The 23,822-nt window shown below is 39.0% G+C and overlaps 1 protein-coding gene across 4 annotated transcripts in view; it reads left to right on the top strand.

Annotated features, from left to right (window-relative positions):
* The first annotated feature begins 514 nt into the window (after positions 1 to 514).
* The window catches only part of LOC114932676 (Protein tyrosine phosphatase 99A), a 277,310-nt gene continuing 254,002 nt past the window's right edge, over positions 515 to 23,822 (top strand). For 3 of the 4 annotated variants that reach the window (XM_029304991.2, XM_029304993.2, XM_029304990.2), the window contains exons 1-2: positions 10,691 to 11,150; positions 12,840 to 15,021. In XM_029304991.2, coding sequence (XP_029160824.1) covers positions 14,928 to 15,021 — 94 coding nt within the window. In that variant the 5' untranslated portion in view covers positions 10,691 to 11,150; positions 12,840 to 14,927. Of the gene's footprint in view, positions 876 to 1,260; positions 1,294 to 10,690; positions 11,151 to 12,839; positions 15,022 to 23,822 lie in introns of those variants that run through there. The other variant, XM_029304992.2, reaches the window with a different exon arrangement.

Genomic DNA, 23,822 nt, shown 5'->3' with positions numbered 1-23,822 from the left:
TAATGGACAAAAGAAGTTTTGATACCGCGAATAGACATTCAATAGCGAAAGATTATAAGAATCGAGATGTATTTTTTCAGAATATTTAATAATACTCATCATATTTAGTCGCGCATTTTCGATACTAATATTTAATGTTTTAATTTTTTCGAATCGTATGGATTTATAGCATTTAAAGGAAAAGCGCTCATATTATCATGCCCAACAGTTTGCAATTATAATCGCATATTTTTCGCTATTTTTTCCAGGAATACATAATACGTACAATAGGATACGTCGTGTCCCATCGCGTGTTTACGTTTATGGTCGAATTGTCGTGAAGTTACAAAGTTACAAAAATCGGGAATTATAAGTTATGAATATCGATAGTAATTCGGGAAAAGTATATCCGAAAGTACTAAAAATCGGGAGTGCCATAAGTCGAAAATGCAAGTCGGGAGTGTCGAAGTCGAAAATATCCGAATCGGGAAAAATATTTGAAAGTATTAAAAATTAAACGTGTCGCAAATTGAAAGAAACTCGAGTATCCGAAAGTATTAAAAATCGAGAGTGCCGAAAGTCGGCAGTGCCGGAAGTCGGGAGTGTCGAAAAAATATTCGGAAGTACTGAAAATTAAACGTGCCGCAAATTGAAAGAAATTCGAGTATCCGATAGTACTAAAAATCGACAGTGCCGAAAGTCGGGAGTGTCGAAAATCGGAAATGTCGAAAATATTCGGGAGTGTCGCAAACTGGGAGTGCAAATTTAATCATTTCGCGCGCGAGATCGTGATCATTCTGGACAGTATGTATTCGAGTGTCTCCGAATGGAGATGTCTTAGATGTCAACATAAATGCAGAAACTGGCGAAGATAAGTGATGGCGATTGTCGGCTGAGTGAGTAAATCTTTTTGATTAAAATTTGTTTTTTTTTTTAATAAACGTTAAAATTATTTATTTTTTAATCAGTGTTCGCATATATACGATATAAAAACAATTTTTAAAAATCAATTTCTTGATTTTAGTCGTTTTTACAAAATAAATTATTTGGAAAAATTAATAAAAACAAATTTTTGATGTAAATTTAAAAAATAATTTAAAAAAAAAATAAAAAACTTAATTTCTTAAAAATTAATATTTATGATTTTATAAATAATTTGTGTGTGTATGTGTGTGTATACATACATACATACATACAGATATATACATATATACTTTATAATCTACAAGAGATAATTAAATTATAATTAATAATAATATAAAAATTGTGTTTCTCTCTCAGGTGCAGTATATAGCACGATGTCGATACAACCCGGTGAGTGAAATTATATGCATAATAATGTATATTTATGTGTTATATATGTGATTATATATATGTGTTTAATCTCTCGGAATAGATTCTATTCAAGTTTTTCTTATCTTGTACACTAGTTCCACTATTAGTCACTCGAAATTTAATATCATTAATAAATCATATTTTGCAAATCGTGCGTGATTCTTTATATATAGTTTTATACTATATAAAATATTAAAGAATCTATAATCTATGATCTCCTTTCTGGATTATGTATCATCCCCCGAAAGAGAAATAGAAAATCTGTTTATTGTTTAATGAATGCAATTTCTTCAATTAGAACGACGAAGCATCTGTCAGAACTCATTAACTATATGCATTAACAAAAATGCAAAGAATGCAAAGTATATAGAAATTCACTGCCATATGAATAAACATGAATAACGCGTAAAAAAGCGCTATAGCGCAATATTCAATATATCAATTATACAATTCCATTAACATGCACATATTCTCAATAAAGAAAGGAGGGAAGAAATAAATATTTTTAAAATACAGTTTTATAAATATATTTGATAAAACTTTGTTATTTCATATAAAACTAAATAATAAATATAAAAAAATAAAATGCAATTTGTAGGATATTTTACTCTCAATTAATTACATGTTAATATGCCGACATGTATTTATATTTAATCAATTTAATCTGGAAATAATTTAATTTCTCGGAAAATATTTTATTCTCGTTTTTTTTATTTTATATATTATTTTATATAATAACAACTATTAATCACTGGAAATTTAATATCATTAATAAATCATTTTTTAAATTATTTTAAATCAAATTGTGTGATTCTTTACATAGTTTTATACTATAAAATATTAAAATATAAAAAATCAAATTTTTTCACGTTATATATATGTATAAAAATTCAATTCGTGGATTTTAACATGCTCTTGCATCTTAATATTATATACCATACCTATTCAATAAAAAACATCACATTACAAATTATGTAATTAAAAGAATATACTCTAGGTTAAAGTTCAAATTTCCTTTACTCTATAAATTTTGATATATATCAATTTTTAATTTTGTTAAATTTGTTAAATTTGTTAAATTGTTCATGATATGGTTTCTGGTCTATACGATCTCTGGTCTTTCGTTTATTGTCTATAGTCTCTGACTTCTGGTCTATAATTTATAATCTATAGTCTTCTGACGGTTCGTGATCTTTGGTTTATAGTCTACGTTGTATCGTCTATGGTCTGTGGTCTATAGTCTTTGGTTTTCGGTCTCTGGTCTTATATTAAATTACCTCCCAATTATAAATTTATATTATTGAATTGAAACGTGTGCGTGAAGCGACGTCTCATTTCATGGAAATTCATAAATAATTAAGAGTTTTATCTTTATTTTTAATAGTTTTAAAGTTCTTGATAGTTTCAATAAATAGTTCTGGTTATTAAAGTAACGAAAATGCCTTTTAGTACAAACTGAGACGCCAACCTTACGCAATGTCTGACTTTGTTCTACGGCACTTTCCTTATTTATAGTTTTGATTATCCTGATAATAATTATCAGGATTGAAAAGATTTATACATGAGAAGAATGCTCCTACCTTTTAAAAAATATTAATATTAATTTAACTGAAATTAAAAATATTAATTAAGCTGAAATAGAGACAACCGGGCATCCTTATATATCTATAGATATCGAGATGAGAAGTCAATTTATTTTTGAGTTTTGCTTAATCTCGTTTAATTCTGGGCATGTACATTGGCTTTCCAGAGAGTTTTGATAATTAAAACAATTAAAAGTTTTTTTAATAATTATTTTGTTCGAAAAAGGAATGTCTCTACTGATATAGCGTCTCACCTCTATATTCGTATGTACGCCAATTTCGGACAAAAATATTATTTAAAAAAATTTTTAATTGTTTCAATTATCAGAATTCTCTGGAAAGGTACATACAATAGGAATGTACTAGCAATGTCATGCCAAAAATTATAGAGAATTGTGCTTTAAAATAAGCAGAATTCTCGAAAATTGATTGGCGTCTTAGCTTAGGCTCGAAAATATGCATTTTCGGACAAAATAAATATTTAAAAAATGTTTTATTCTTTTAATTATCAGACTCTTTATAGAAAAGCAATGTACATGTTCAGAACTATACTATTCAGAAAATCAACTGGTGTCTCACTTCGACATCTCGACATCAAATATTACATAGGATTCCGGCTGTCTTAATTAATAATTAATAATTTAAAGCTTAATTAATAATTTTTGCTTTTAAAAGGCAGAACTCTTCTCAGAAAATTCATATAGAACTATAAATCTTTTCAATCCTGATAATTACTTAAGGAAAATGCTGTAGGACAAAATGAGACGCTACGTGACATTGGCGTCTCATTGTCAGTTTGTTCTGAGGCATTTTCGTTGTTTAATGGCCAGAAATGGCTATTTGTTTAAGCTATCAAGAGCTCTGGAATTATGGAAAATAAAGTCAAAAAATTTTAATTATTTATAAGTTTACACGAAATAAGATCCCAGTTTTACGCACACATTCTCATTATGATAAAATATCATTTTGAAACGCTGATATTGATGTACATGTTTCTTCTACCTTTTATCTATCTTTTGTTCTATTGCTGCCTGTGTATCGCATATTGGTTTTCTTAATCTAATCGGTAACGGATGGCGAGATAATTATACGACTTATGAATAATAGATAACGTAAATTATCGTGAACAGAATGGACATACCTCTACTAATAATTAATACGGAGTATACGATTTGTATCATCTAATTGGATATGGTAATCGTATTTAGCCGACTACATGAATATTGAAAAGACTACACTCGGTTAATGACACGTTTACATCATCATTTATTTATATGTTGTATTAAAAAGCCCGATGTTAATAATATGTCCGGAAGAGCAGCGGTTTATTAATGCCTCCGTATAATGGGAAGCGCCGCGTACACGTGCTCACATTGGGCGTCTATAAATTATTTATAAAATTAACCGCATCGGTCCGTGTAGCGATCTTCTAAAATCCCCATGACGCGAGCGTTGCGGAGGATGCTGGGATCCTCAGATCTGCTCCCGACCGGAAGCACGTGCTAAGACGATCGTCGCCCGTGTACTTGGTCCGGATTACGTTCCCCTCGCGAACGTGAAACCAATTTATAAACCCCCTTTTACCACAACGTGCTATCTAACCGAAAACCAGTTTTACCATATATCGTTTTAAATTAATTTTTATGTCAATAATTTTGTGAGAGAATAAATGCAAATTATTATATAAAATATAAAGGTTTCTAATCATAATAATATTTAAAAAAAGTTAAAGTTGTTATAAAGCTAATAAATCTAATCAAATAATTATTTCAGTCATATTGTATTTTGTATTTTTTGTATGTTTAAATCTACGTATATATGCGAGATTTCGTTCACAAATAGCAAATGGTACCGTATGAATTTATAACAGCTATAATTTTCTAAAAACTGCAGTCTTTATGAATTAAAGATGGGATTGAAAGTGAACAATCGATATAGGAATTACGTCACGAATGCAAAACTATTTTTAAAATATATCGATCAACGCGAAAAAAGTTTAAACGTACAAGAGGTTAAATTTATTTGCTCATTAGCGAGAGATCGTTTCATCCCTTATCGTTAACGAGAAAGTCATAATATGTTCGTTCGTTGATTGGCAGGGCAACGAATTCATTTATCGATTCGTTCAGTTTGTACTCCTACGATATCGATATTTAATTGCGATATCAATTATATTGCACGGCATTCGTTTTGCAAAGAGGCATATATATATATATATATATATATATATATATATATATATATATTTTTTTTTTTTTTTTTTTTCACCAAACTCTTCGTAAAATTTCAGTTCGTTGATCACGCATCCGTTAATGAGCGAGCAAAATATAAAATGTCGAGTTGTTATTTTGTTACACGCGTTTCCTTTTTGCACCGATAGCAACAACTCAGCGTATCCTCGAGCAAACAATTTATTCGCGCGCAAAATAAAATGCGCAATTCGCGGGATCGGACATCACAAAACACGGATACTTGCACCCAAGCACGAAAGCAACGAACAGTTTTTTTTTTCATCATCGTGTTTTGCGCGGCAGATGCCACGTTAATACACGCAACTTTAAAATCAACATGAAAAACGCAATATTTTAAATCGCTGGCGATGACAAAGCACGCTTTTGCCATAGACATTCTCGAGCGCGCGCGAGTTACTCTACCGCAATTTATTATATACCTTTATTTATCTATCGATTATTCGTAAGCTTAATTTACGAAAGAGATGTATGGTGATCAGTATAATTATTTGCGAGGGCTTGCGAACGATTTCGCCGCATCAATAACGTCGTACCATCTTGGCGCAACAAATAGACGGGCAATTACCGATGCACCGATGCATCGAAACCTAACAAGAACGGTTGGGGCCGGATTCGTATTGCCAATTCATTCGCTCGTAGAGCTTCGCTCGTACGAATGAACGAGAGAATGGGGAGGAAGGTCGGCCAAGGGGCTCTCTGAAGCTATGTAAACTGCGGAAACGTGCAAATAAGTAACCCACAGGCTTTCGCATAGGATAGTAACGCCGTGAGCTTTGCCCTCCGATAAATTGTTCGCAGGTCGGAGGTTAGCGCTATTTCGAAGGATGAATGTGCACTAATATGCGCGCGTGAATAACTCCGCGAAAGTTTTCCTCGCGCCGTGGGAAAAATTTTCTCGTGTACGCCGCAGCTCGACCCGATCCCGGAAAAGGAAGGATATCGGATGAGGTACTACTGACGAAACCTTACGAGCTTCTCTGAACGGATTTTTGAAACGGAAAGTTATTCCCCGTTGAAAATATGTCGTCTATGTTGTTGCGACAAAATTACATCATCCTCTATCGTGTCTATCATCTTATAATTATATTATTATTAATCCTTTCAGACGGTTCTCTTTTATAAAAAATTATATTAACGGAAAATATGAAACGGGGAATATATAAGAAGATTCAAATAATGATTTCGCGAGAGTTTCGTAAAAAGAGATATTATTATTTAATTTTCTGAGCATCGAATACCATATTTTGAACTATATATGATTTTATATTTATTCGTTCGGTATTTTGATAAGTTTAAAATACTTTAAGTATATCACTGTGATAATATCGATAGATAATACAGTCAAAAGGATTAATAATAATAATATTAATTGCAAAAAATAAAATAATAATTATATGTCGTTGAGTTCGCTACAGACGCTTTGTCGCCAAGTGACAAAATGTCAGTTGGACTTTGGAGTTAAATGATCGTTCGTACGAGTTATATCGCGAATATATAGTGTGTCGTAATCATATGGAAACTTGTTAACACAGTGAAAAAAGACCATGGTATTCCTCGCTCGTAACGCTTAACAACGTCTGGCGAGGCAACGAAACGTCACGTAATCTAAGCGGGAACAATACGATCGGGTGAAATTTAATTTCGCGAAAGAGAATTCTTCGCGTCGCGCCGAACGATGAAGGGTTGGCGAACGGAAGGAGAGATCTAAGAAGATAAAGGGGTGTTCCCGGCGAAAGCGCGATGTTTGAAACGTAGTTAATAAAATCTCATAAATATTCAACATCGCGCGGGAATCGAAGTCCCATAGGATCGAAATAAAAAGGTCGACGCATATTTGCCGTTACAAACTCTCTCGCCGTCCCGTAAAATTGAACTTTCAGAATCCGCGCGGATCATTTTTTGCCCGCTCCACCCGTGGGGCGATTCTCAAATTGGACTTTCGACGATAAAATTTTTTTTTACCACGCCGAGAAGCGAGCCATGATCGCTTTCATAAATATTGCTATTTCTCGTCCAATTGAATTAACGATTTCAAAGTCATTTAACGAAATTTGATACAATTTAGCGCACACTTTGCACACGATTAAAATAAAATGACAGAACTAGATTATAGATGTCCATTTCTATAATTGTCAATTCTGAATACATAAATTTATCATTGAGAGAGAGAGAGAGATTTTATTAGCAATGCCGATATATTGAAATAGTAATGGCACATACACATGAATATTTTTATATATTATTTATGAAAATAATCCCTTGAAATTATATTCTCTCTTTAGAAGTTCTTTCAGCTTATTCAATGAAGTCTTTTAGGATTTGCTTTACGCTTTTTTCGCGGCTCATAATATATTCCGACCGCATATTATTCTTTGCCCTTTGGGTAAACCGCCGCACTGGGATCTATCATTTTTGCATATCAGTAGAAACCGCGAGACATCAAAATGATATACAACTCTAGTTCTTCTTCTTTCAAAATGAGCATAGTATTAATACATACATGTTTTGTTGCAAAAGCTATTTTAAATTACTCGAAATAAATAAATACTCGTTACACATACAAATCAAACTTTTTTTTAGAAAAATCTCATAAGAGCATTAATTTTTGTTCTTTCTTTAAATAAGTACGCTCATCGCTAAAAAAAATGCAATGGGAAAAATTGATAAAAATTTAATACAATGAATTATTACAATGAAGCCTCCTCTTGATGTTAGGGATGGAAAGATATCGGTTACGTTAGTTTTACGCATTTTTCTACGTCTGCTCGTCGTTACTTTCGTCTTTTTATTGTAGACGAGGTGCTTCTCGCAACTGTCGAGATAAAAGTAATGACATTACCATTTGTCTGCATCACTTTACCGTTCTCTCCTTGTCTGTCGCGTAAGCTATCCTTGTAATCGATAGCGCAAGGACATTCGTCCATCCGTTCGTCCATCCGTACGTCCGTCCGTTCAGACTGTTCGTCCAGACCATCCATTCATCCATCTATCCATCTATCCATTCCACCTATCCGCCACCCGTCTACCTGTGAACTTAACGCAGCGTTCAACGCGATGCAAGAAGCAGCCATTATCGCTTTCTCCTTTTCGCGTTCTCGCATTGTCCTACTTTTATCGATATACTTTCAATTTATAGAAACGAGATTCCGCCACTTATCCTATACGAAGGTCCTTTCGCTTCTCTTTCTCTCTCTCTCTGCCGGGAAGAGAGTTTTATTATAAACTCTCGCACGTATCTTTCGCGCGATCGGTTTAATGAACACGACAGATTTAACGAAGCGCGTCCCTTTCATCGATAGCGTTCGTTAATAATCTTTGATGCGAGATGTTCCATGAACGCAACGGCGCGTTTGATGGAAGGAAGTCTCGCGATAATTCGATGCGAGAGAGGAAAAGGGAATGGAAATCGATTAAAAGTAATTGCCCTACTTGGATTAGAAATTTCGCGGAATTAACAGCAGGTGCGACGATACAATACAAATGAGCTTTTGAAAATGACGAAACGTATTTCAACGTATAAAACGTTATTTCTGTACATTTCTATTATAGATCGTGGACGAGGAAAATATATATTACACGAGGTAAAATGTCAAAACGTTACGTGATACGGTTGAAAATTTCAATAATATCCCGTTCAATTATTTATTGGCTCTTTTTATAATTCATCATTTAGTACTCTTGTAGTAATTTTCTAAAAAAACTTACCGCATTAAAGTGTTCTTCGACATCGAGAGTTCGTTCCTTAAGCAAAGTAAATTAAAATCAATGACGCGTTAGTTGTATGTGTCTCTATGTTAATGAGTTAATTGAAAAAAAAAAAAAAAAAGAGATTCGGAGTAAAGCGTACATAGGTGAAGTCGCTAATGGGGGAAACGCTGACCGACCAGAAAAGGTCCGTGATCGGAAATCACGGCGGGACGTAGAGACAGAGAAACGTCGAGCGAGATACGGGCAGATTTAAAGGTCTGTTTTCATTGCTATTCCGAATCGCCGTGCGGGCTTCCGCACGGTTTCCGCTGTCCTGTACGGAGCCAGGTATCACTCTGATTGGTAAATCTACGGTTGCCCAATGATGCGTTTATTTGTCGAAGAATTAGGACAGCGCGGCACGAGACAGAGCGCGAAGAGAGGACGCGAGTGGGAGTTGGGTCGTCGATGTGTGAGGAAGGGAATGCCACCAGAATGACAGGATCGGGTGAATGAAAACGGGGGAAGGGAAGAGGGCAAAGAGGGATTGAAAAGGATTGGTCCAATTCTCTCTCTCTCTCTTCCTCTCGGAGGTCGCGTCGTACCAGTGCTCCACCGCAATCAGTAAACCTGTAAAACATTGGATTAGATGGCCTAGCCTAACCTCGCTCCGAGTCCCCTAGACGAGGCGGGGTTCCAATTTCCAGCTATGGCTCGCGCTAGGTTGAGCGCGGGTATATACGCGTTCTCCAAGCCCGGCGTCGCGATACGTTATCCAATAGCGCTCGAATTATTCTCGTTTTATTCGCCGGGTATACGGCAGCATGCGCGACCACGAAGCGCATCCCGCGCTTCCCGTATCGTAACCGGTTAGCCAGCCCGCTGCTACGTTCCACGAGAGAACGATTTATTCCCCTACGTTTCTTCTCCCCCACCCGTGCATCTCTCTGTCTCTTTCCCTCTTTTTGTATCTCTAGTTAACAAATTCTTCGCCTTTGTCGCGCGATAAGTTTGATTTATTATTATCGTTATTGCGCTTGTTATTCCATTCGGATGTAAAGTCTTGCTCGCGTAATTCTCGACCTCCAACGCGGAGGAGGATACGTGTCGAGAGGAACCCCCTCCGTCATTATCAATTTATCATTGTCGTTCCTCGCGTTTATTTCATTCTCATCGGTATAGATAGGAACCATAGTCGGTGGTGACCAAAGGAACTCTTTTTTCCCGTCTCACGATTTCAACTGCTCGGTAAGCGACGTCGTTTAGAGTCGTCTTTTCAACCTGGGTATGTTTGCGCGCTTGTTACCAACGGTGGCCAGTCCTCCGTTTGCTTGCCGAATCCTCGAAAGGGGTCTAGTAGCCTCTCGACGATGTTTTCATCCGAAATTGTCATGTGGCACACAGGTTTCTCTTTCCGATAGAAGAGGAAAAAAAAAAAAAAAAAAAGGAAAGATAGAGGGGAAAGGCGCGCGTAAGAGGGATGGTCGGCGCGGTCTGGTGTCGATGTGTGCGATGGTGGTAGGAGACGCGAAGAGAAGGGAGCCAACCCCCTGTGCGCTCGCGCACCCGATCGTACACCCTCCTCGATTCCAACCCCTGTGTGCGCGCGCGCGCGCCAAGTCCGCCGCGCTGGAGAACCGTGGCCGGAATGACGTCGAATACTGGTGTGGGTCTTCTGCCGCGCGTATACATACGGGCACATGTATACGCGCGGGCACACAGACGCGTCCGCCGCACGTGTATACGGTCGGCCCGAGCGAGAGAGCGTGGTGGGAGGCCGGGATGGTCGAAGGGTTGCTGAAGTTTCTCTAACGCTCGATGGCGTACCAGTGCGGATCGTGATTCTGCGGGACGCGCAACGTCGCGGCGTCCTCCGTATTATTCTCGTATATTTACCTGTATACCGATATTCGCGCGTCCGATTTGGCGGGTCCAGTTTTTTTTTTTTAAGGGTACATCCACGCGCAGTGCGACGAGGATCGCGAGGAGAGAAATCGAGAGATTGAGAGAGAGAGGAATTAAAACAACGGGAGGAATGATCTTTCGGGAGAAAAATCTCGGAGACACATGACGCCATGATAAGACGCTTCTTATCACCGTGATCACGATCGGGGACGTCGAGTGTGTCGTTTTTCCCGGGCGCGAAAAATTGTTAACATATATACGATTGTTGTTTGGAACGGAGTAGCGCCAATATATATATATGTATTTTGTCCCGACAGATTTCAAGCTTGCATTTTTCATTTCCCCATGATTTTACCCCCGTTTCTACTCACGCTTCGACACGCTCCCAATGGCTGGCTGAGAGTAAAAGGTACGATCGAAGATGAAGGCAATTTCATGTTGGCGATATACGTTCATTGATGGTCGAGTCGAACCGGGTCAATCCCCTCTCTTGATCTTGATCGATGTAGGTCGAGTGCGAACCCGCTTAAACAGTCCCATTGCATAATCGACGTTTGTGTATTTCAATAGTTTTCTATGCGTTTCCCGCGTATCCCCTTTCGTTAAGGAGTCCTCTCTCGGAGCGTAATTGCTTGGATCCCATTTGGAGTAAAAGAGCGGAGTGTCGCTTAAAAGTTAGTTGGATTACCGTTCTTGTTGCATACTCTGCATCGTTCCTCTCTATCTCGCAATTGCGTAAGAAGAGAAATTGTCGCGAGTCTCTCTATATACGTCGATTATAACTTGAAATGTAACATTTCGAGCTCTCGCCGACGAAATTTAATTCTCGTATCGATTTACGCAAAAAAATTCGTACACGGCCAATTAATACATTTTACCGGACCGGAAACGCATCCCTGAGGATGAAAAAAATTCAGCGGATATGTAATTGATTTTTTTGGTCATTTTATTATTTTCCCGTATCCCGGCGCCGTAAATTATTAACTGTTCTCTCTGCGAGCCGTATTTATTAATAAGCCCGCGATATATACTCGCTATTGTGTATGCGACATCAATAATATACGTATCACTGTTTATGTTGCATAATCGTTAATCGCAGCTGGTCGCGATTCAATATTTTTTCACGCGCGCACGTTTTATACGTTTTTTGGCAAAACGGGATAAAGGTAAAAATAAATAGACGAAATCCATGGATGGATCTCTCATCGAATCGAAAATCGCGCAGCCGACAGTGAGAGTGGCAGTTTCGTTGAACCAGCGAACGCGCGGGAACAAAATTAGATTATAGGTACATTCTGAAAACAAGTATAAAGAAGTCGAGTAACAGCTCTTTTGCATTTTACATGAGTTTTTGACTACTCTGTACCGAGGTATACGTCCGACTCTTTTCCTGTTCATTCATAATTACAATTGCGATCGCATATAGAAAGCGTATTTTCCATCAATTTCGACTTTTCAAATTACAAAGTCAAGCGAGAGAGAGAGACTAGCTTGCGAAAGATATATATCTCCCCCTCTATACACTCTTTGATCATCTATTAAAATCCGCAAAGTTCTCTCTCCTAAAGTCTAACGACTTCGAGCGGCGAAGGAATTTGCAACATTCTCGTTCATTGCGAGAACATTGTCGGCGCGCGTTCTCGTCCTTCGAGATTCCTATATCCCTGAAAATATCTACTCTCCCGCGGCGCATTAGCTAATTCCGATTGGCAGCAGGTTGTTCCACAATTGTCGCGATCATTGGATCGGATCCCCCGATTCGATTCAACCACGGCGGCCGATGTTTTATCCGAAACCCCGGTCGCGCTCGGCCAGATCGGCGAGATCGTAAAACGAACCGGACTCGTTGTCAGTGGTATTTCCAATTGGCCGGTTGCGAGATCTTTAGAAGAAAACCGGTTCGACGACCAGCCCTGGACGTGTGCATCGCAGAGGTCTCCCGTTCGTCTTCTCTCTGTCTTCTCTTCCGTCTTTTTTCTCTCTTTCACATCTTCTTCTTACTCACCTCGCCGTAGTTCCTGTGTTCACCTTCTTATCTCGCGAGCGTTTTCTTCACCTCCCCGGCTACTAGGTTCCAACATATCATTATTTTTTACAGTGCCCGTCGTGATTGCGCGCACGTGTGTTGAAAATGCCGGGATCGTGAAATCGTCGAGACTCGAGTCGTCCGCGATCGAGTTTAATCGAATGCGCCGAACCCGAAAGGTAGCATAGTGGGTATCGTCTGGAAAAAAAAAAAAAAAAAGGGCCGGTGTGTTCGCGCGCGATCGGTCAGCGATCCTCTGTTCGTCGCGGCGCGATTACGATGATGGACGTAGCCAGGTGTACGTACGATCGATGAACGATCGTAAACGTTTCGCCGGAACTATAGATCGGCACAGAAAGAAACGAGAGAACTTGGACTCAACGCGGAAAAAAAGAGAGAGAGGGAGATTCCGGTGGAGTTTTTAAGATGGCTAGGCAGCTCTGGACCGCTCTGAAGCGATGGAATATCGAGATTCGGCAGTCATGTAGAAAAAAGTCGATGTCGGATCAAAAGCTTTCGCATTGATCCTGCAGCAGATTTTGCAGCGAGAGATCCGTCACGCAACAGCGGATTCGGAATTCGCCGACTTTTTCAGTCTCGAACAAAGCGAAAAAATGAGACTCTAAGGCGGAAAGATATTATCCGCAAGGCTCGAGCTGGAGTTCTGTGAGTTCAGCGGGGAAAAGGAGGGAACCGGAAAGAACGGAAACGTCGTCTTGAAGAAAATGTCGTGAATCTCACTGAAGAAGGAGGACGGTCACCGGCGCGCAAATTTCGAGAGAATATTCCGCGAAGACGGGAGACGGGTGGAATAAGAAGAGAAGTTTCGGTGGTGTTTGGTTTTCCAAGTTGGATCGAACTTGGGGGATGATGGGGGGGATTTCGGGGCAACTTGTCCGGAAAATTGCCAGTGTGTTGGTTCGCGAAGATTCCCCGAACGCATCGCGATGGACCGCGGCAAGATTCTATCTATGAGCGATGCCTTCGAACGTATAACGTTCGTTGAAAGTTCGGCAGTTAGTTCCGCGCCGTTGAACGATACCGAGGAATTCGCCTGGCCGAGGGCTGATTCTTTCGCGCGATTACACGAGACGGAACGACGTGCTTGAGGATTCCGGTCTCTCCTCGATCTACCCGCGCTCTCTATCTCTTTCTTCGCGCGCACGCACGCACTTGCAATTCATTTATAATAATTGAGACGATCATGCGTCGCACGAACGGTCGCGGCGACGTCAATGGCGCACGTCCAATCGCCAGTCGTTACATTAGGTTACGAATCCCGTGCAATATTGCGGCTATCATCCGTACGTGTACCACCAGGGTGTAGTAAACCCGTCGATCGGATTCACCTCGTTCCTCAAAGGAACTCTCACTGCCATCGAGGCATCGAGTCGTCTCCAAGAAATGAAAATAAATTATCGGATCGCTCTCTCTCTCTCTCTTTATTATATATGTAGGAATCCAAGGAACGCTCTTATATACTGACAATGAAAACTAATTAAATCGGAGCGCGTACCCCTGTGTACAACGTATACAAACAAATCCAGTGAATGTGAAAAGTGTCGGGTTTGTCGTATCGCGCTTGTTCGTAACTCCTCCTCCTCGTCGGGGGTTTTGTTATAAACGCGAGCCTGTTCATTTCTCTCAAGCAGGGTGTGCAAATATATGCATACATATACACATACGAGTGGTGGAGATCGCGTGCCCGCGTGGTCTCGTGCCCCCGACGCTTGTCGTTACACGTCCGATCGCAAGTGTAACGAAACTTCCTGTATACACGCGGTATCGCGCCCTGTCACGGTACAGTAAAGTTCGCGCCGTGTGGACCGCGGCCTGCCGTTTAAACGGACTGAATTCCTACCCTCGAGTAGCGGAAAGTGGAGGAAGAGAGAGAGAGAGAGAGAAAAAGATCTCGGCGGAGGGAGATATGTGCGTCGTGGGATATCCGTTTCGGATCGGGCTCGACTATCGGAAGTCGGTACGGATTCGTCGATACGGTGACACTCGCATTTAGGCGACCTGAAACGATACGACGGGAGCTGGAAGGGTGGGCGAGAAGTTAGAGTGCGCGGATCGAGGGTGCGTGAGCTGGTTCTAATCAACGTCGATCGAGTTAGATTAGGGTCGAAGTGGTCTCGAAAGGGCGCATCGATAAAAGCTATGGGCATCATGGATGCGTGGATGCGAGGTCGGATAATCTATGCTTATCTCATATGGGTCGTCTTCAAGGTTACCACGGCGGGAGGACTTTATGGTGAGTATACACTTGTGTTCTCGGGTTTTTCAAGATTTTTCCAGATTTTTCGGCGATACACACATCGCACACTCTCCGCTGTTGTTTGAATCTCCGATGCGAAATATATAGTTTACGTTCTTGCGTTCTTTCTTTGTTTAAAAATAGAGTATACAAAGATATACGAGATCGTAAGAGGAATAAAAGTATCGAGATGGGATATAACTCGTTTCTAGACTGTAAAGAAAATAGCGACTTTGCGCAAGAAGTTGTTGAGAGAGAGGGGCTATAGAGACTTCCGGTAAACAGTGTCCCGACTATTCAACGCCGCGCACGAGACATGACATCGAAATTACTTTAACCTTTCGATCGCCGCTCGTAAATATAGTCGCGCGGGAGAAACGCTGCCATTGACTCGGGTCGCTGTACAGGCTATAAATGTTATATTGATCGTTTTCGCCGCGTAGGAGTGCATCAACACGGTGCATATTTGAAATTGTGTATGCGAGTAATAATACGTAGCGGTAAAGTTGCAAACAAATGAAAAAAAAAAAAAAAAAAAATAGATCGCGCTACCCCCGACCGACAAAGCAATGTTAGCACAAAACCGAAAGCCTCGTTACAAAAGTTCGATTGTGCGAGGCTTCGGGTTGACCGGTGTAAACTCGTAGCGGGGAGAAAATTGCGAAAACGTTAATTAACGTTCGCGATGGACTTTTCGCGCTAACGCAAATACGCAGAGAGATAGATGGTCTGAATTCTTAATGTACGCGCGCTTTTAATGATAATTCGCGAATATGAACGTATCGCAAGTTGGGCAAAAAATAGAATATTATGCGATATGTGTTTTAATCTCCGGCGGGAATAGTCCCGCTCTTTTGCGTTTAATTCGAGTTGTTGAAATAACATGGTATGACATCGATGTATCATCCTCCTATCAATCTGACATGGATAATATTCATATAAACTTTATGTCATTATCGCGTATATCTAAATAATATTGCTATATTTAATCATTAATCTGTCCCATCAATCTGCCATATATCTGTGAATATTACTCATAAAGTTTATGCCGTTATCATATTTACATATTGCTAACCCCGTTTAATATGTTAATATTACCTTTTTTAAAATAATTTTATTCATATGTTCATATTAATATATTTTTTTTCTACCAGTATTATATTAATTTTTTAAATTCTACAAATATTATGAACATATAAATTTTTTTGAAGTATATACGCGCGCGCAAGAGAGAATACGATAATAAAAGATTTTATTATCTCTGGAATTAAATCCGCACCCAATATAAAAGTAAGGAGAATATAATAGACGCACATACATATACTTCGTTTTTATTAACACCATTTAGCATGAAATTAACTCTCGACGTATATTGTTTGTACGATATATTCAGAAATTAATATTGATGCAGGAAAAGACGGTGAGAGAAAAAGAAGGATTTTAATTTGCGCATCGTTAATGAGAGAGACGCGGCAAGAAAATAGATTGATCTCCGTGACACAGCTGTAGTATTTTAAATCAGTGCAAATGGTCGTTCGAAGAATTTTACAATACCCTCTCTTTCTGTTTTCTCCGGGAAAACTGGCGGAACGCGTAAAGAAGAGCCGGGGTAAAAGTGGATGTTACTTGTACGAGACGACGCGCTCTTTCTCTCTCTCTCAAGCTTCCGTGTCCGAGGGTCGAGTTCACATTTTTCAATTTGTATCTCCTCGCCGTACGTGGTGCTTAGCCATCGTGGTGCTGTTCGGACTTATTACGGTAAGGAAGTCGGCGTTCCAAGTATAAACCCGGTGTATCCGTGCTAGAGAAAAGGGATACCGTAACGCGACGCGAGTGGTATTAACTAGCGGTGTCGCGCGTGATCGCCGACATTCCTGATTGATCGATTCGTGTACAACGTGTCATCGTGTTCGACAGGGTAGAAAGTGCGCGACACGCGGATTGATGATGATTTTCGCTCGATGATTCGACGCGACGCGCCACACGAGGCGAGGCGATGCGCTCTCGTTGCGATGCAATTCACATTTTTCATGCGCGCGCGACGTATGCGAATATTAAATGCTACGTTATCATCGAATAGATTAATTATGAATCAACGCGGAACCCGGATAGATCGTTAATTAATACGTGTCAAACGCGTCGGGAAACGCACGCGGAAACCGCGCGCCCGGGCTAACTATATGCGGCACCAGCATCATATCGGGACCCTAACGTCCTTCCGACTTGGTATAAATCTCCCGTCGTCGCACACGTCGCGTTAACGTTTCCACCGTCGAATACCGTCGGCCTTAATGAACACTTACACGGGCGGAATATCGCGCACATCGTGCCGAATGTAACGCTCGTGCAATTGCGGCGGAAGCGGGATAAATGAAGCGTGCGAGCGCGGAAGAAAGGTCGTGGCTTGGTAGAGAGATAGTGCTACCGCGCCCTGCGAATTAGATCTAAGAGGTATGCGACGTACACACATGTACATAAGTAGTAACACACGTGTGTGTGTGTGTGTGTGTTTGCGCATCCTGCACACGGAGAATCGCGAGCGCGTTACACGCTCCTACATAAACGCGGCGTATCCCTACATCCGACTTTCGTGTAAATTGGAATTGCAATTAACGGCTACATTTGCTACGGTCCAGCATGTTAGAGCTCCTGTCGGTGTGCGAGAATTCACCTTCCATATTTCTATAATACACTCCTCTCTCTCTCTCTCTCTCTCTCTCTCTCTCTCTTTCTCTTCCTTGAGTATAGGAATGCCGTCCTATTCCGTGTGTCGGCCAATTACGTATTCTCGTACCACGCAAGAATTTACTGTCGCGTAACCGCCTGTCTCGCTAGCTGGTTAAGAGCACGGCTGCACGGAAACCGAAGTCGATCACGGATCCGGGGGCTTGAGGTATATAGACGCTCCCTCATCGGCCATAGAAATCAACGGGTATCGAGTTTCCGTCCGGAAGATCCTTGGTCCGAGAACTCGGTCGTTCTAAATGTTTCAAAGCGGTTAATGGAATTCGTCAGTGACAGAAATTAGATGAACGGAATATGTACCCGCCGCGGCGGAATAAATTTATTTTGTCATGAATTGGGCTTTTGGGTCGTTGGAACAAACTCTGGACGATGGTAGAGTACCAGTATGAAAATCCGAAACTAATTTCGCAATTAGCCGCAATCCCGCACGGTGAATAAATGTTGTATTTCGGTAACGAGAGAGTTTGCGCGGACCGCAGAGAGACAGAGAGATAGTGACAAAAAGATAAATATTGCCGCATTAAATTTTCGTCCATTTCGTTAGATGTATAATTCGGCCGCGTGTACATTGATTGCGTGTATCGTAGTTCCCCGCAATTTTCACGACCATACTGCGTGTCTCTACTCCGTCTCTAAGCGCAGACATGGCGTGCGTTAGAATAATTTGTTCCGCTGTCGTTGTTTTCACTCGCGGCCGGCGGCGTTGCACCTGATGGCTTCATTGAAAATGCAAAATACGCTTTCGTATACTTTGCCAGTTCGGTTAGCGCCTGCCTATAAGACGCCGCCTTCGCGCCTTACGTGAAGCCTCTAATTTACGCATCGCTTCAACTTGTATCTATCGCGAGCTCTGTCTGCTAGCGAAATTGCCCTCGCCGTCGATCTTATCAAATGTTATTATCGCATTGTCCGGCTAGTTATATGGTCGGAATTACTTTAAAATCAATTAAAAATCAATGAAAACTTGAAATAGAGTCAAGGGCAAAATACAAAATAAATTTCATCGTTAGACCTCTAACTTGATTTTATACACGTAATTTCCTAATTATAGCCCATTATAGATCTCGCGATATTTTTTATCATATAATTAAATAAATCATATATACCAAATAGTATTCTCTCATGCAAATACTCCGATTATAATCGCATTCGCACGATGTAAAATACACATGGCATAAAATGGAATAAATTTTTGATTCAAAGGGAAGAACATTTAACATACATACCAAAAATATACTAAAGTTAATGATTGAAAATATACAAAGCCGTATATAAATCATGTGTAATATTTACCTCAAAATTCTATTTTTTATAATTAACTTCAAGCTTTTATTTCAAGCCTTGAAATGTACTGACAAAAAATTCTGTCGAAAAAATCAGAATTTATATATGATTTGCGATTAAATTACAAATATAAAGGTATACTTACTTTTTTCCCCCCCGGATATTATATGCTTTGCAGGGCTGAAAATCTGTATATTCTTTTCCGAATGTGACACGTTCAATTTGCAACGAGCATAATTATAAAGAAGTGCAATTTTAATCCTCACAGGTGCACGCGGATGTCGTACATGCTCGGGTTGGAATCGTGACGACTGGCTTGACGCGTTATCGCGATCGTGGAAAATCGATGTTGATGAAAGTTTTGAGATTCTTGAACTCGCGAGGAAGGAGAGCTTCTCGGAACGCGAGTATATCGATCGCCGTCGTCGTGGCCTCGCTCGCAGTTTCGGTCGAAGCAAAGTACGCGCGAGAGAGGGCTGCGGTAGGTTAGGTCTTTGGCCTGGATACCGATGCGTCTTTGGAGTTAGGCCGGCCATCGGCGTCGTCGAAATTGAATTTCTCGAGGACGATTAGGCGCGCCGCCATCCTTGCCACACACGAGAGAAATAGGCAGGAGACGCGCGATCGGTGTCGTGGCTCGATGAGGGAAGAACCGGTCCCGGAAATACGCCCGCAAAACCCGACAATACCGAGACGTCGCGTCGGTGCGAGTTAGAGAGGCGAAGAAATGGTAACCGGATAATACGATGGCACAAGTTTTAGAGGTCGGATGCGCGAAATGGATCGACCGCAACGAAATAGTCGTGTGCGAATGACATGACGTACTCGATGCTCCGATCGCGAAAGAGAGGATGTGTTCCGTATATAACATATTATATCAATTAACGATTAAAACGATAGACATTTTCCACTTCGTTCTATGTGACATGAAATATCCGACACTCAATAATCTTATTTAGTTCTATTGCTCATTAATTTCTTATTACAAGATATATGCTCGGATCGTTTATTAATAGTTCCTCGATCAATATCAATTATTTCTGGCGACGTAATCAAGTCTTCATTCTGAAGAATCGTCTTTATATTAGAATTTTCATCAATTGATGATATTATTATATAATCTTACATTATATATTGTACCATATGTACAAATATATGAGTCGAACTGTGTTTTAACTCCGAGCCATTTAGAGTAAAATACGCAGATTAAGAGTTCTCATTGTAGTTCACTGCAAGTAAAGTTTATTCCAGCATTTAATATGATTCGCGTTACTGCGTTATCAGATATTTCTGAGGAATTTGATTATAGTGAGGTTCTACATTACTTTCAGAGCTCGCTCTACACGTGGCGACCGCATATTTTGAAGCATATAACCGAATTACGCTTGAGGTAGTTCTGAAATCCTTGAATTTCTATTGGCATTTATGTGTTATCTCGTATGTGTGCCAGTTGAGTACAAATTCACGGGGGATTCTACGTAAATACGCGAACGTATCCATTATTCCAGAACGTCGACAAATACCGTCTATTCTGTATCACGGTACGTTACCCGCGTAAACGATTCAAGCAACGGAACGCCATGGCACATTCGATGGGTTCGGTACTTTTTCAGATACTAGGTCAATCAACTAAAGAAATTAGAGCGCGTTACGATACTTTGTTTTCATTCTGTTCTAGCCAAAAGTACAAATTCAATTTATTTCTTTCGCTGTAATGATTCAAATTTAATTATCTCTTTAGACGGGTAATTAATTATATACATGTCCGAATGGAATGAGAGTTTTCATTAACATTTCTTGTTAAGTGTAAACATATATATCTTTAAAAATATTAACGTGTATCATAATTCATTTCACATAATTGCATTTGTAGTTGCTTTCCATTTACATCAAAACTCAAATAAATATCACTTTTGTCTTTCTTTAACATGGATGTTGAAGAAAGACAGAAGTGAGATTTATTTGAGTTTTGGTGTAAATGGAAAGCAACTTATAACATGCATGTTTCTACCTAGAAATTGTAGTTTTTACTATTGTGAATATTTGAGTGATAAAATGTAATTAATATATAATCGCACGCGAAATTCTGAAGATCTTCTAAAGATTATTTTCTCTGAAATAATATATCTCGCGCGATTTATTATACATCAGTTACCTTGGTCGACATATTTTATGTTCAGGATTATCGTTTAATTAAAATCTTTATCTTTATGACTCATTTGCGTAGCTTATTGCTTCCCAACTTTAAAATTGCAAATTAAGGCCATAATATTCTTTGATCAATTTGCGAAAATGTTGTTACACAAATTGAGATACAATTTTATAATTTATTTTATTTTATTTTATATTATTTTGCGTTGCCTTTTTCAGTTCTTAATTTTATCACTAATTGGCACATATAATTAACGATTATATAGATTACATATACATATAATATAATAGATTTATAAAATTACTTTCTTCTATATTTTTGTTTTCCGTATCTGACGAATTTAAATGTAGTATATATCAGTCTTTGTTCGATACAATTGCAGTTGAATATTTCATTCGTATATTAGCTACAGTTTATTACTCGGAAGTAGAGTTGTATTTATGCGTAATGTTTGAATTGTTCATCTATTGTGCGGGTTATTTGATTTTATTAGATTACGATCGCATCACGTGGTCAACAAAACTTTTTCGTAAACATTCAATAGTACGTTTTCGCGCGTATATGTGCTTATCGGATATGGACGATTGCGGCATGAAGCCCGCGGCACATGAATCCCTACGCGCAAATTCAAACGCATCGAAAAACGATATAGCATTGATAATAAAGTCTCGCGGATTATATATGTACAAACATATATGTATGTATTGTATATATACACAAATACAGCTGTATACACATCTATATATGTGTGTGTGTGTGTGTGTGTGTGTTAGTGTGTGTTAGTGTGTGTTAGTGTGTGTTAGTGTGTATATATAAAATTCCGATTCTTTTGGACACGAGATTTTCGTTTTCGCGAAACGACGACGACATTCGTTGTGCACGATATATCCGTACTAACTTTATTCGAACTCGTTGTATTAATTACGCAAAATGTGGAGCATACCGTACAAATGTGTGGAATATGTATCTAATTTTGCGAGCGTAGGAAGGTGATGCTCGCTCCATGCTCCGTGTGTTCGTACTATTTATTATCGTCATCGCTGTGTTGCCCTCCCTTGCATTTCTCCCTCTTCCTCCCTTTCCTCTCCCTGTCGTTATAATGGCCTGTAACTCCGTAATTACCGCAAGGGCCATTCTCAACTACGGTGTAACATAAAAGCTTGGCTCACTTGTGACGCCGAACAACGATAGTAGTTGTATTATTTATGATGCGGAAGCTCGCGGCGGGCCCCTGTAATACGCTCTACCCCTTTAAAATCTATAATTATGTCGTGATTCCTCCGCATTTCCCACTGTTTCCCTATCATTTGCAGAACTGTGTTAACCTTCGTGGTTCGGAGTTATTTCATAATTGGCGTGCTCAGTCAGCTCGTAATTAACTTTTGTCGCGGTAGGAAGTCTATTCTTCTCTCATAAGATAGAGAGATTGCATAAGTTGATAAGTTGTATATCACATTTTCTACACGACGGTGTAGAAAAGCGATCGATATTTCTTATTAGCGAATACAATGTTAAACATAAAATTGCAACGATAACGGTATAACGTTAAAATCGTGTCGATCAGCGAGGTTTTCAACTTCGTTTTCGGTATCGGCGCGTTTCATCTTATGTTTTTTTTGTAAAAAGAAACGCGCATTTTTATCACAAAGTACCATCGCGCAAAAGAGTGGCTCGATCGCTAATTAACGCTAAGTCCTTCGCCAAGCATCGGTGGCCGTCGTTATCGACAACCTGTCGTGGACTTACTATTAGTTACGCCTTATCCAGTAATTCCCGATTAAGAAAATCTCCGTCGTGAATCTCGCGCGTCGGCACAATCTCTCAAAGCGATCTCGCGATTAAAGCGTATAATCGATTCATTTTCAGCGTTTTTTGTACAAACGATTTTCTCATAACGACGATTAGACGCGCGAGTTCAACATATTTTCTATCTGTAATTTGTCATTTAATTTTGATAATATAATGTATCATGAAATATAAAGCCTCATTGTTACACCAATTTTATCGATTGGAACACATGCGACCTATTTGTATTTTGAATTAAACATTTTCCGATAATCCCTATATTGGTTTATTAGATATTTAACTATTAATGTCGAAAAAAACGTATTTAATGACAAAATAATACAAAGATAACAAATATAATTTAGCATAAAGAATATATTGATATAGCTGTCTATCTATAAAGCATTGAAGAATTGAATATTTCGAAAATTTTATTGTTAGTTATAATCTCTCTCTCTCTCTCTCTCAGATGGTAATATAATTATTTTCCAATACTATTTTATCCATAATAAATGTCTCAAGATAGTATTTTAATTCGAATTTATATATTTTATATTTATTTAATATTTATATATATTTCTTTTTTATTTAACCATTGATAAAATGTCTGGAAAATAATATAGACAATTAATTCTCCTGATGAGTTACAATTTTACAATTTTATTAACCATTTTTCATGTCTTTTTGCGGGAGGGAAAAATAATATAGCTGCATAAAGCTAATATATTTTTCAGAATTGATTCGAATTAATAAATGGGTTTTGTATAAATTATTTATACAATGAAATATTCGTATTCGTATTACACCAGTGCTCTTATTTATTAAATGCAGT

This window comes from Nylanderia fulva, unplaced genomic scaffold (genome assembly GCF_048542155.1).
Source record: "Nylanderia fulva isolate GAGA-0341 unplaced genomic scaffold, ASM4854215v1 Scaffold22, whole genome shotgun sequence".
Classification (NCBI taxonomy): Eukaryota; Metazoa; Arthropoda; class Insecta; order Hymenoptera; family Formicidae; genus Nylanderia; species Nylanderia fulva.
Note: the sequence above shows the minus strand (reverse complement) of the source record. Positions and strands in the feature narration are given on the sequence as shown.